Source organism: Chinchilla lanigera, unplaced genomic scaffold (genome assembly GCF_000276665.1).
Source record: "Chinchilla lanigera isolate Chin_1 unplaced genomic scaffold, ChiLan1.0 scaffold00038, whole genome shotgun sequence".
In the NCBI taxonomy this organism is placed as follows: domain Eukaryota; kingdom Metazoa; phylum Chordata; class Mammalia; order Rodentia; family Chinchillidae; genus Chinchilla; species Chinchilla lanigera.
The window spans coordinates 3,771,480-3,785,228 of record NW_004955439.1 but is presented as its reverse complement, the minus strand read 5'-3'; the positions used below and the strand labels follow the sequence as shown (position 1 = coordinate 3,785,228).

The 13,749-nt window shown below is 48.5% G+C and overlaps 1 protein-coding gene across 6 annotated transcripts in view; it reads left to right on the top strand.

Annotated features, from left to right (window-relative positions):
- The window catches only part of Sytl3 (synaptotagmin-like 3), an 85,911-nt gene that overhangs the window by 40,726 nt on the left and 31,436 nt on the right, over window positions 1-13,749 (top strand). For 5 of the 6 annotated variants that reach the window (XM_005390516.2, XM_005390515.2, XM_013517359.1 and 2 more), the window contains 4 exons: window positions 5,254-5,305; window positions 6,287-6,356; window positions 7,955-8,033; window positions 11,473-11,597. In XM_005390516.2, coding sequence (XP_005390573.1) covers window positions 5,254-5,305; window positions 6,287-6,356; window positions 7,955-8,033; window positions 11,473-11,597 — 326 coding nt within the window. The remainder of the gene's footprint in view (window positions 1-5,253; window positions 5,306-6,286; window positions 6,357-7,954; window positions 8,034-11,472; window positions 11,598-13,749) is intronic. The other variant, XM_013517358.1, reaches the window with a different exon arrangement.

The window sequence follows — 13,749 nt, the reverse complement described above, 5'->3', positions numbered from 1 at the left end:
GGTGGATGCTCAAGCCAACCCCAGGACTGTCACATCTAGTTGTATAGGTCATGCACTGCACAAGGGCGTCAGTTCCAAGGGGGTATTATTCACACTACATTTGTGTTTGTTATAATGTTTTTTTTTCTGGCAGATACAGGAAAAGTGTGTCATTCTAACAAAACCTATGACTAACTTCCCATATTTGAAAGACACACGTGCCCAGTTCCATGTAGATAGTGCTGACGTGGTTTCTTTGCATCACACTTGGAACTGCAATATATGGTTTCCTGCATAGGATCCTGTCCCTAATCCACAGGCACGGGCAGAGAGGCGGACACTGGACAGGCCACCCTTCCTCTTGACCTCCCTGTTGGCTCCACAACATGACCCCATAAGGCTGCATGGGCATCGATGATCTCCATTAAGTAAGAACTGATGCAGGGCCTCACCACACAGGAGAGGACATTCATGCTCAAGTCCTGAAAGAGGACGGGCCCACACAGACTGTGCAGGGTGGATGTGAAACCCCTCAGCCACTCTGAGCAATTTGACTTGGTGATTAAGTGAGCCACACTGGGGCATTTCAAGGAGTCTTCCCTGTACCCCTCTTTTCCTGTGAACCAAGTCAACCCAGAGAAAGTGTTGAGGTGACAGGGCCTGGCACTGTTACAGGAGTCACAGGCCAGGGTGCCGGCATGCTCGGGAGTAAGTGTGGTCGGCCAGCATCACAAGAGATCCCAGCTTGGGGTAGGAGTCCATTTATAGGAATTTGTACACATGTACTGGCACCTTGAATCATGAACTTAATTCTTCCCACAGTACTGGTCACAAACTGAGGTGGACAAGAACAACATCAAATTCAATGGCTAGAAGTTCAATGCTGATCTTATGGGAAATTTAATTCAGTTCTCATCCAGTTCAGTTTGCAACCAAAGTCATAGAGAGAATTGAGTTCATGAACTGTATCTGAAATAAGTTGCTTTATCTCTATTTTTATAAGGTAGAGAAGTGCACACATAGATATATAGTGATTTGTCATATACACACCAGCTACAAGTGCAGGATTCCTTGCTGAACTCTGAGCTGGAGCTGTTGATACCCCTGGTCCTCCTGCAGTTTGTGTAGGGAGTGCTTATTGTTAAGCTAGAATTGATTGCTATCAATGTCGTGTTTATAACCACCTCCTCCTGCACAGCAAGCCTTCTTCTGGATGCTGGGGACACCCAAGATGCACATCCTTGGACTTTTCTGCCTATTAGGGGAGAGAGACAGGTACAAGAGCGAGCTGATTCCAGTGTAGTTGGAGGAACTTGAGTGAAAATATGCATAGTAACTGCTATAGGACCAGCCTGGCAAGGACAGTCACCAAGATCCTGTGAAGATACCTTCAGAGTGGCCCTGAGCAGAGGGTGTGGATGAGGTATGGTCCAAGCAGACGGAAGACATAAGGTGTGGGGCAGGCACAGGGCATGTGGGAACCTCAGGCCAGAACTGAGTGCAAAACTCAGCTAGGCCAGAGCCGAGTGCATAGAATACAGGGGCAGAGCTGACGCTGGACAGGAAGGTAGGGACTAAATCACAAGGGGCCTCTGAATAGCTCCCAGGGCTCCTATAACAAGTTGCAACAATCTTTGGTACATTGTAAGCTTCAAACAACAGAAATTTATTATCTCATGGCTTCGAAGTTGGAAGCCTAAAATTAAGGTGTCAATGAAACCATGCTTCCTCCTGGTCTCATGGATGTCCTTGGCCCGTAGAGGCTTCATTTCAGTTTCTACCTATTGCTGTATAGCCATTTCACATCATTTTTCCCCACGCATGTCTAGTTCTGTATTCAAATTCTGTGCCTCCACAGCCCCCAACTTTGTGGTACTGAAGATTGAACCCAGAACCTTCACGCTGAGCTGCACAGCCAACCCTTTTAAATGCTTCCATTTTGATATAAGGCCTCACTAAATTGCCCAAGTGGGCTCGAACTTGTGATTCTCTGTCTTTGGGCTCCCAGAGTGCTGGGATTAAAGGTGCGCACCACCATATGGACCATTTCCCCCTTTTGATAAGGATGCAGTCATGTTAGGTTTGGACTTTAAAGACTCACCCTAATGACCTCTTCTTTCTTTTTATCTGGGCCCAGGTGGCCTAGTATCCTGTTTCCCTGGTGTTTCCGCGGTGAAGCATCTCAGCATGTTCTTTTCCCTGGGAGCAGATCTGGGCCGTGAGTTTTCTCCCTGGGAGGTGCTAAGCTCCCCCCGGGGGCGAGAGAGGTCTAAATAAGACCATGTCGGTGGTTTTTTCAGTGAAGACTCTTACTCAATCCTGTGGAACAGGCAGGTAACCCAGTCCTCGTCCTACGTTCCCCTGTGGCCCTCTCTCACTGTGCCCCCTGTGTGGAGGTCAGCCGTGGTCCTGACAGCACTGGGACCCAGGGCTGGTTCTCCCTGCAGTGTGGCAAAGCCTTGCCGTCTGGACCCCTGGGCAGAACGGCAGGACTCTGAGGCCCAAACAGCTGCTCTTTGGAGGCCTCCTGTGCTGGCTTCCTCACAGTGCTTACTTGAGTTTAATGCATGTTAGCAAAAAATTCAGCACCTTTGGAGGAGCCTCCGGCCAGAACAGCTGAGGACTAGAAGAGCAGCGCGGGTAACGTGGCAGTGGGCAGGATGAGGGACACAGCAGCGTGGGGCCGCACTTCTGCCGCTGCTGGAAGCAGTTGCCTGGATCTTATACCCGGGCAGGTTTGGATCTGCAGGGCTGGGACTGGACCTGGGGTTCCATGTGGCCTCCCAGCTCCCCAACCTGTGCCATGTGGAGCAGCAAGGACCTGGGGCAGACTGTGGGTGGGCTGGAGCTCTGCCTGTTCTCATATGTCTCGTGAGCTAAAAAGGCTTTTATATTTTAAATAGTTAAAAAGTATTAATATTTGTAGCACATACAAAGGAAGAGCCCGGTGTGGTTGTGCAGACCTGTAATGCCGGTGCTCTGGGAGGCTGGGGCAGGAGGATCACAAGTCTGAGTCCAGCTGGGGCAACTGAAAAAAATAAAACAGGGCTGGGAAAGCATTCCAGTGCGAAGGCCCTGGGTTTAATCCCTATTGCCCCCATAAATAAATAAATATAAATATAAATAAATATATATATTAAAAAGTATATATATAATTTCAATGCCTACACAGTTTGACCAGAATGCAGCCCTCTTTAATATGCCCCTGCTGCTTTTCTAGGCAGAGTTAAATGGTGGCGGAGACGCTGTGGTCCCAGAGTCTAAAATGCTTCTATTTGGCCTTTACAGAAAGTGCCTGTTCCCGAGGTTGCCATAGCCAGCAGGGGGCAGCAGAGACCCATGCATAGACGGAGCCGCAAGAAAGCCACCTATAGGGGTCCCTGTGACCAGGGGTGAGAAGCTAGGGTTCTTTACTGGAGGGTCTGAGGTAGGAGGGGCTGGAGGGGCCAGTAATGGTGGGAGCAGTGTTGAGGTGACGCCTACGTAAGTGGGGCAGTAAGAAGCAGGTTGACATCGCTGGAGTGGAAAGGGCAAGGGCAAGGGCAAGGCCTGCAGGGCGTGGGAGGGCTCTGGCAGCAGGGGGACACCACACAGGGCCTGGACTTCCGGTGCAGGCACAGGGGGTCGCTGAAGGGCTTGGGTGGTAGACCGGTAGCGTTGGCTTTGGCAAGAGGGAGCTGTCTTTGGTGTCTGTGCCTCAGGGGTTGCAGTCGCACCAGCCCAAAGCAAGAGGAAGAGGGGCTAAGTGAGGCCGCCACAGACCTGTCTCCCAGGAACAGCCCCACCCAGAATCTTCAGAAGCCACTGTCTCTTGCATTCCTCGTTTTCACCCCAGAGCTGGCTGGTTGCTGACCAGTGTCACTGTTTTCTACTTTCTCTCTCCTGGTTTTTCTCTGCTTTATGCTCACCGTGCTGCGTTGAAATCGGCGCTCTCTGCTTCTAGCCAGGACACAGTCCTGACAGTGGCTTTTGTGGATGTCAGTTTCACCCATCGCGGGCTGGTTCTACTAGGTTAACTGTTCGGGCGACGCCTTTTAAAACCTTTTTGTTCTGCTTTAGAGAAGTATTTCTTAACGTGGAGGGTGGGGGCTCTGAGGTTCTTTTCAGGACCCACTGAACACCTTTAGGACACAAAGATGCACCCAGACAGGTAGAGTCCACAGTTCAGACACCATTGCAGGCGCTCCTGCCCTCAGAGCCACTGAGGACCCTGTCTGGAGGGCACCTTCACTTTGAGATTTGGGGCTTGATATCAAGAGCTTAACATGGGGATGTCCTTCCGCTCCAGAGGTGCCCCTGCGCAGCCTAACTTTCTCACCACCCCTGTCTGTTGCTGTGTCATGAGAAATGATGCTCATAGCTAAATCTGTCTTTGGAATGGATCAAAATCTCCCAAACAGAAAAACCAGAAGCTGGTCTAACCTGCCAGGAGCGAGTACAGGCTCTGGGAATCTCCCTGAGCTGGAGGCCTGGCTTCTCTCAGGGACAGAGCCTTTCCTGAGCATGTGGCCAGGAAGCGTTGTGATTGTGGAACTATGGACATGCAGCATTTCATTATGGGGATCTGAATACATTAGGAAAATCTCTTTCCTTGAAACAAAGAAGGTAATATACTAGATGCAGTCTGATTTGGGAAATTAGCCACTATAACAAGATATAAGTAGATTATATTTTTAAAGAGATTAATTTAATCTTCATCACAAGGAACATTTGGAGGAATATAGTCATTCAATTATGAAATCTTTCCGAAGGGCAAATAGAGGCTTGGAAGCCTGAACTATTTTCAAATTATCCAGATTTAGAAAATCTAATTCAACACCAACTTTTAATAAAAAGTCATTCCCAACTATTATGGTCTTACTCTGGGGTGTGTGCACGTGTGTGTGTGTGTGTGTGTGTGTGTGTGTGTAGTGCAGTATAATTATACAATTTCTATAACATAAAAATCACCTATATTGATATATAAGTCAATAATTTTCAGTAAATTGAGAGCTGTAAAGTCATCCTCCAAAATCTAATTTTTGAGCCTTTCTGTCACCCCAAAATGATCTCTATTTTATCACGAGAAGTAAATGATCAAGGTATGTTATATATATGTACTAATTCCCCAAAGTGAACGTACCTATTATATATGGCAAACATACATAAATTTAAAATGAGAATGATTTTTAAAAGTGATATTAGAAAAATAATTTTAATTTTACTGCTTCCTGTATGTGCAGCACCTCTGTTGTGTTCTCACTATCAAGTGACCTTTACTGATCTCTCCTCCAGGCAAACGGGAAACAGCTGGGGCAAAGCTCCTGCAATCTTATCAGAAGCTGAGGTGAGTGTTACAAAGGACAGATCGGCCCTGCAGGGCAGGAGTGCAGAGGACACCTTGAAAGAACTTACTGATCTCTTGACTTTCAGAGGTCACCACTTTGGAATGCAACTTTTTTTTTTTATAGTGATAAAGTACCTGGAAAAGGCTTAAGCAAAGATGTTTCCAGAGTCTCCTGAGGAGCCTTGTAGCTATCAGTGTTTTCTCACTCAGCATTCTGCTTTGTGTCTTGCACTCTCCTGAGAAGTTGTAAGAAAATGAAATACCACTTCTGATTACACATTTGATGACATTCAAAACCAAGCACTTGCTTTAATTAATCACTCATATCTCTAAACCTTACCTAGTGCCAGGCACCTCAGAGATATTTGTGGAGTAAACACTGGCACCACTGAATAATGGTCTGAGAGATGTTAACGTCTTTGCACCAAATTCTAACCCCTCACAACTTTGCAACTGGCCACAGTCCACACAGCTCACTGCTCTGGACTTACTCAGGTTTTTCTGAGAATTCCTACCAGCTGCCAGTTTTTGGTCTTGTGATGAGTTTTGTCCAGTCTCAGAACTTCATTTTTTCCTCCTCCATTTGTTCCCACTTTTTAGCCCACACCCCTAGTTTCTCTCTTTTTTTTCTTTAACCTACTATGTTGTGGCCCTTCTGCTGCTTTGGCTCACACTGGGAGAACACAGGGGTCCAGAAGGGACCCTGCACATGAAGCCTGGGCTCCCTTGCTCCCCACAACGCTGGGGCAGAGTGGATGCCTAGACTGCAGTCAGCTCTCAGATCCCAGAACAATGCCCCTTTGAGCAGCAGGTCCAAGCAGGGCTATTGAATCTTTTTCCAAAAATCAGTACAGTTGGAAACAAGCAAAAAAAAAAAAAAAAAGCTGAGAGCTTGAGTTATAGAATAATGACACCATACATTTGTAAAACTAGCGACTTGCGTAGTTCGCAACCTCTTACTCCTGTTTTTTTCCTTGGTAGCACAATCTCCGTGGTTCCTCCTACTCCGCCTCCTGTCAGTGAGAGCCAGTGCAGCGGCAGCCCTGGCGGGGTAACTGTCTGCGTGGGACGTGGGGAGGTGGGAGGACAAAGGCTGGAGAGTTGGGCTAGCAGCCTTGCTGCAGAGGGATCCAACTTAGACCACAGTGAGTCCCAGGGTGAGGCAGAGAGTGAAGGTTGGGTGGTGCTTTCAGCCTCATTTCCTGGTCAAGGACCGTCTACATTATTAGCTGACCCCCTTCTGCCTCTGTCCTGAGTCCTCTTCTCTGCTCTTCCTCAGCTGTGCTCCCTAACTATGCCTTGTCTCTTTGAGAGTGAAGTCTGGAGGAGTAGTGTGCCTGAGGGTCCCCAGGCAAACTACTAGTTGACTTGTGTGTGAGCCTGGCAGTGCCTGTGGAATATGAGTGTATCTTTTGAGTGTCTGCAGCCTCTGATGTAAAGTAGATCAGCACCACTTCTGTCCAAAGAAATTAGCTGTGCGATCTTGGGGAAGTTATCTGGGGTTCCCACCAGAGGTGGGAATCATTCTAGTTGCCTGGCTTGTTTCCTGTGAGAAATCAGCAAAATAATGACCGCATGGGTACTTGGAAACTGTAAAGTGCCATGAAAACATATAGTCTTGATTATCTTCATTATTCTGTGAATTAAGGGAGCAATTATATTGGTATATGGGAGAATATACGTGTCTCCCTATGAGAGAGAAAAAAGATGTACCTTCTTTTCCAGTTTCACACTGAGACTCTGGGGTAACATCCAAAGTCCTGTCTACTTTCTCCTTGAGATTTTAAATTCTCCACAGCTTTCCTAGCACCTATGTATTTGAGTTGCAATATGCTTATTGGATGGAGGGTGATGGTGGGAGGATGGATGGCTGGCTGGATTTAGGTAGGTGGATAGACTGTTGAATGAACAATGCATGGTTAGACGGACGGTGGGTAGTTGGAGGAGTAGACAGTAGGTGGATGGCCAGTGAATAGATAAATGGTTGAATGTATGGATGGATGAGCTGCTGGATGGACGGTGGATGGTTGGATGGATGGGCAGTTGGGTGGACATGGATGATGGTCTGTAGATGAATGGATAGAAGGTAGATGAATGGACAGGTGAGACTTAGAGAAGGAAGTGATCACTTTCCTGTTTGTTTCCACCATTCCCCTCTTTTCTTCCCTCCTCTATGTCTTTGCAATCATTTCTTCTTTCATAGGCAGAAGTCCTTGGTGCCAGGCTGGTCTCTTTGTACCGTATACCATCCTGAGCCTGTATTTTACCTAAATTCTGCTCAGGTTGACACCTCTTCTGCATGGAGTTGGGGTAGGGCTATGAGGGAAAGGAGGTTAAACCAGCAGTGATTTACTTGGGTACAATGAGCTAATAAAAATGAAGTGGTAGCTGTTATCTTGTGAGCAAGTCATTGATAATGCTCCTTCCTTTAATGAGGACGTCAGGCTGCAGAGGAGAGATGCCGAGTGCAGAGGCTACTGTCTCTCGGGAGGTTGTGTCCCCGCCACCTCTGGACACGCATGCATACACCTACACCCGCACACACCCTGAGCACCCAGCCCCACCCGCAGTGTTTGGCGGCCAGGATCCTGGAGATGAGAGGGCAAACACAGGCCACAGAACATAACTCATTCTCCTGTTTCTTTTTAGTTACAGGAACTTGGTCAGTTTAAAGGATTTAATAAGTCCATGGAAAATTTGTTTCTGTCTGTTGCCACCCACATGAAAAGTAAGTGGATACCTCGGGATGTGTTCTTCCCACCACTCAGGCCGCCCTGGTGACCTCAGATGGAACTGTTCCCAGACCCAGGGGAAAGCCACAGCGCCTGGCCCTCATCCCGTCGCCTACAGAATAGGCTTCTGCTTCCTTGGGGAAGAAGGGGATACCTTTAGGATGCCTCGTTTTCCTCTGTGTTGCCAAAACGTGCCTGTCAGCCCCAGGGACAAAGCAACGTGGCATATTTAGACCTTCCAGGGGACCAGCAAAGGAAACATAAAGATCTGATTCCACTGAACCCAAAATCAGCATCTTTCAAGCTGCGTGGAGCCTAGTGTCTGTCATTTGCCTGGTGTTACTTGTCCATGTTTCTTCTTGAGAAATCTATTTTCTTCAGTTTGCACTAATCCTTCAGTTTGTAAATGCGGGTAACCCAGAGCCACCACTGCTTGGAATCCTGTCTCTTTCAGCGTTCCTGCTGTTCAGATACATTTTTTTCTGTTTATCTTAAAATGCAAGTCCTAGAAGACAGGCTCCTCTACTGCATCCTGAGCTACACAGAGCTGATCAGGTGTTTAGGAAATGTCCTTAATGACCTTGGGAGTCCTCAGACATCCATTTCTCTCTCTCTCCTCTTCTGTTTCGTTTCTGTTCATCATCCCTTTTTCTGCAGGTATGGATGGGCTCATTGTTGTATGTTAGCTCTGAGACAGTGTTATAATTTGACTTTAATTGGTCATCTGTATTCTGCACAAACCCTAGCTAAGCTGCCCCATGACAATTGAAATTAAAGCCCTGTTTTCAGATAAGCTGCAACAGCCACTATCTCAGGCCACAGCCTGTCCTGTCTCTTTCAGAAGAGGGAAGCAGCTGAATGATTTGGGCTGGTTTAATAACACTGCCCGGGGAGGGTAAAGAGCACCCCCTCACCCCTAACCCGTGCCCATCAGCCTGGCTGTGACAGCTGGCTGTCTTCCCACAGGCAGCCTTCTGGCTGGACCTTCTCTGCATCTTTCTAGGTGCACACCCCTCCCCCAGTTCCCATGCTTCTTGGGAATTTTCTCCCTCCATTGCTAGTAACCCAACCTTGAGATCCCTTAGCCCCAGAAATCCAAAGAGGCAGGTCACTTGGGTCACGCACTGCTTGCCCTCCTGAATGCACCTGAGTGCTTACAGCTGGCCCCCAGCCTCACCTGTGTGCACCTGCCCACACATCGGAGACTCACCAGTTTAACGGCTGGGTGGACAGCTAGGGCTAATCCCCAAGTGGGGGAGGATTCACAAGAGCAAAACAGCATCATATATAGGAAGTCAGCTGAAACCCTATACCCTGTGCCCTCAGCCAGTCTGTTGCCCAGAGGTATGGGTAGCAGAGAAACAGCTTTCTGGCTCCTTGGAGTGGCCATATGTCTTTCCTGGGAGCTTCCTGCTGGTTCCACGGGCATGGGGCACATGGCTCCCCATGGCCGGCGCTGCCCTTCACCGTGTCCCTGTCCAACATATATCATCTTGGAGTCACTGATTCACATTCCTTCAGATTTTGAGAGATTCTCCACCTGACCCTCATGATCTGCTTTCCCGTTTCCCTAAAGAAGTGGGTGTGGAGGGATCCCCAGTCTGTGGGGAGGGAGTCAGGCTAGCACCTGGGGCTTGTAGGGAGGGGTTGGGAAGGGGCTGAGAAAACCGGTGCAGAATTACAGCTTCTGGCTGCTAATGTTGCCCGAGCCAACTGGAAGAAAGGCTTTTTTCCAGCCCTCCCTGTACTTGCTAATTGCTAATTGCTAAGGGATGGCAGCATGATAGCCCCCTTAGACAGGAAGGAGGATGTTGATTCTTGCTCGGGAGGCACCTGTGTTCCCTTCTGTTCCCACTCTTCCCCAAAGCAGGCTGTTGTATAAGCCCACTCCTTAGAACCCAGTTTACGTGAGAAGGGCCGTATTCCTCCTCAGTCTGTGACTTGGAGGGGACTGAATAGGTACAGGTTTTGGGTACCTGACATAGGTAGCTGCAGGAACAACCCATTGCCCGATAGGGTGGAAACTGGACCCTCTCACATCCTCCCCAGGCAGGCTCAGGAGGTCACTGAGGTCATCAGCTAGAGGACCCGAGTGGGCTTCCTGCTGCCAGCCGTAGGGAGGTGCCCTGAGACACTTCTGGATGGCAGACTTGAGGATACAGGGCTGGTGTGGCCCTCACAGAACAGAGGCTGGGAGGAGGGGTGGCAGGTGGGTGGCCTAGGGGTTGGGGAGCAGGGGCAGGGTCTTCCTCTCTGAAATGAGATCCCTGAATCTCCCCCAGCAGTGCAGACAGGGGAGAGCTCAGAAGAGCAAAGGGTTAGGGATTCATGTCGTGATAGCTCAGGAAGGACAGGAAGCTGATAGCTTCAGTGAGGGACAGAAAGTCAGAGGACTGGTCTGGAACCACACTGTCCCTTACAGTAGCTCATAGCCACAGGTTGCTCTCCAGCCCTGAAATGAAGCCACGGTGTGCTGCTGGCGTAAGCTGTGTACCAGTTTCAGAGATTGGATGTTTAAAAGTAATGGTTCCACAGATCACTGCAATAGTTTTAAGAAAATTTATTGGTATATATTTGTAGTACAGAATATATTCATTGTGGTGTACTGGTGCATACACATCACATCTCGATCTTTTTGTAACTGTAATATTGGTTACATGCTTAGTAACATTTTAGATACATTATATGAAACACAAAATTAAAATTAAGGCCACCTGTTTCCTTTTCCTTAAGGTGGGTTACTAGAAAAATGATGCCCTGAGCAGGGAGCTGTGCTGTGTTAGAGATAACGTTAAGGCCCACAGTCGCTAGGAGGCCCCTGGAGGAAGAGTCCATGTAAAGTGGATCTTTCACTTCTTTCGTGTGGTTCCTTCTTTCATACTTTAGTCATCTTTTTTCTACATCACCATTGTACAAAGACAGTAGAAAAAAATTAAGTCATCTTCTGAGGGGGTGCTTACTAAAATAGTCATAAAGATACCTCAGATCTTACTTTTACCTTCTCTAAGAGTCATGAGGAATGGCACTTAGTCTTAAAATCATTGTCAGGAGCCCCTGAAAAGCCAGCTGGCTTGGTGGGGGGCCACCTTTATATCTGGATAAGCGAATACTGACTCAAAGGACCCAGACTGCAGGGAAAGTTGAAAGCTTGCCTTCAACCCCCACCAGCCTGGGGCTCTGCCCTCAGAGGCATCCTGTGTGACCACAGGGGGCCCTTAAAGGAATCCAGCCCCTCTGCTGTCCTGTGTCCAGCAGGCAGTAGTGGTCACCCTCCCGGTGTTCCTATGGCCTGCAGTGGCTCTGGCACCCTTGCCTTTCGGTCAGCGATGCCCTCCTGGCTAGTTGGGTCTGCGGGTTGCAGGGAATCCCAGAGGCCTCTGCAGGCTTTGACAAAGCTGTGTGCTCCTGGCTGTCAACTTTGTGTTTGTTTTTTAGAGCTTTCCAAGTCCCAGAATGACATGACCTCTGAGAAGCGTCTCCTAGCCACGGGCCCCAGGCAGTGTTCAGGCCAGATGGAGAGACGGAGCCAGTCAGACACTGCTGTCGACATCGCCACCAGGGTACCCGAGGCCTGCCTGGCCTCTGCGCCTATCCTTTTCTTTTGTTTTCCAGAGCTTTCCAGTGTTTTCTCTGTAGATTTACTTTTTCTCTCATAATAAAACGTTAAGGAGTCAGAAAAACATAATGACAAGCTCCTGTGTTTGGGCAGGCCTAGCCAGAGGAGGGACAGAGTTTTAAGATTAATGCCAGGTGTAATGGTACACACCTGTAGTCCCAGATACTTGGGAAGCTGAGGTGGGAGGATCACTTAAATTTAGGAGTTCAAGGTCAGCCTGGGCACCATAATGATCTCCCCCACCCCTGAATTCTAAATCAACTTGGGAATCCGTTGAGAACAGGGTCAGACTTTATCATGATCCTGAGTTCCTGAGGCTTCAAGGTCACACCCAAGGCAAATGACTTACCTGCAAGAGCCAACACTTGCCATTATTCCGAGGGTCTGTAAGTCCCCTACTCACCATTAAAAGGCCTTCCTACTTCACTTAAGGCCAACAAGCTTTGAATAAAATCTGTCCTTGTCTCAGATTGCAACTATGAAAAACCTGAACTCTGTATACTCAGAGTTCATCTCAGGCAGGCTTTTGGGGGAAGTAACACTGCTCTCCTCCATGGTTACCCACACTGGAAGCAGGTGCCCGGGGCGCGTGAGAGCAGAGTTGGGGATCAGAAGGCCTGGGTCACAGAGGTGACCTGGCTAGGCAGAGGCTAGCACCTGTGTCCCTTCTCTGTGGCCAAAGGCTCCATGTAGGGCATCCCAAGACAGACTGTTCTTTAGGTGAGGGTGTGAGGTTAGCCCACTCTGGCTAGAACAGCTGAGCATGCTCTCAAGACTTCAAGTCCTGCCCTCACCCGTGCCCAGGATACCCCTCCAGAACATGAAGACACCCGTTCTTCCCCAGTCCAGGGTTCTCAGGAGCTTCCAGTGAGATGGCCTGTTCTCTAATTTGTCATCTACATATATTCTCTAAAATTGCCTGCATTTATTATCACATATCAGATGGTACAAGAGCTCTTCCTGGGCCACCTCATTTTATTTGTATAACCACCTCAGGAGCTAGGTTATTGTAGGGCACCCTACTTTAACATTTGGGGACATGGAGGCTCAGTGAGGTTAAGCCACATATCCATAGCCAGAAGAGGGGAGGGCTGCACTTGAACTGACTCCAGCTTGGCTCGGAGGCTGAGCTCTGGCGCAGTGACTCTCAGCTTCATGTGTGGCTGGATGAGACTCTTTGAAATGCAGACTCCACATCAGTGGGGCTGGGTGGGAATGAGATGTGGCGTCAGGTGCATTTCTGTTGAGCTCTGGGGGACCAAGGGGTGCCGGTGCTGGTGGTCCACTGAGGGAGCAAGCTGCCTGGTGCATCTGAAGTGTATTTACCAGGTCTCTGGGATTCTAAAGAGCAAATAGCCAGGGATGGTGGTGTATACCTGTAATCCTAGCACCCTGGAGGCTGAGGCAAGAGGATTGCTGTGAGTTCAAGGCCAACCTGCCCTATAAACCGAGACCCTGTCTCAAAAAACCAGACCAAACCAAACAAACAAATGAGCAAATAAGCATTAGCTCATGTTGGCTTTCTTACAATCAGCTCCTTTGCTCAAGTAAGCAGAGAGGAGAGGGTTAGTGTCCATTTTTGAGGCACTGTGTTCTGGCCATGGTGACAGCCCTTCCAACATACTTCATCGTGTTTAATTCTTGAAAATACACTGAGACAGACATCCTTGCTCCCATGACACAATCCTGAGTTTTAATGAGGTTAAACAACTTACCCAGCAGCTCATAGCTAAAAAAAGGATGGAGCCAGGGGCAGAGCTCTGGCTTGATGTGATTTTAAATAACTCTAAACTCATAACTTCTTCCTTTTATGCCCAGCATTAATACAAGCAAGGACTGCTGGAGAGAGGATTTGGGAAGGGAGTCCCGAGTGTGAGTGTTTCTCTTGCTCTATCCGATGAAGCTGTTCTGATGTCAGCACTGACTGTGGGCTTGGCCGCACCAGCTCTGACCAGTGTGGTGAGCCCTCTTTGGGATTTAACCTTTGTAATCCTGAAAACAATCCTGTGAAGGTGGTGCTGTTACTGTCCCCATTAAATGTGAGGACACCGGGCACAGAGATAACAAGGGAGCCATGTAGCCAGAAGGCACCTCTC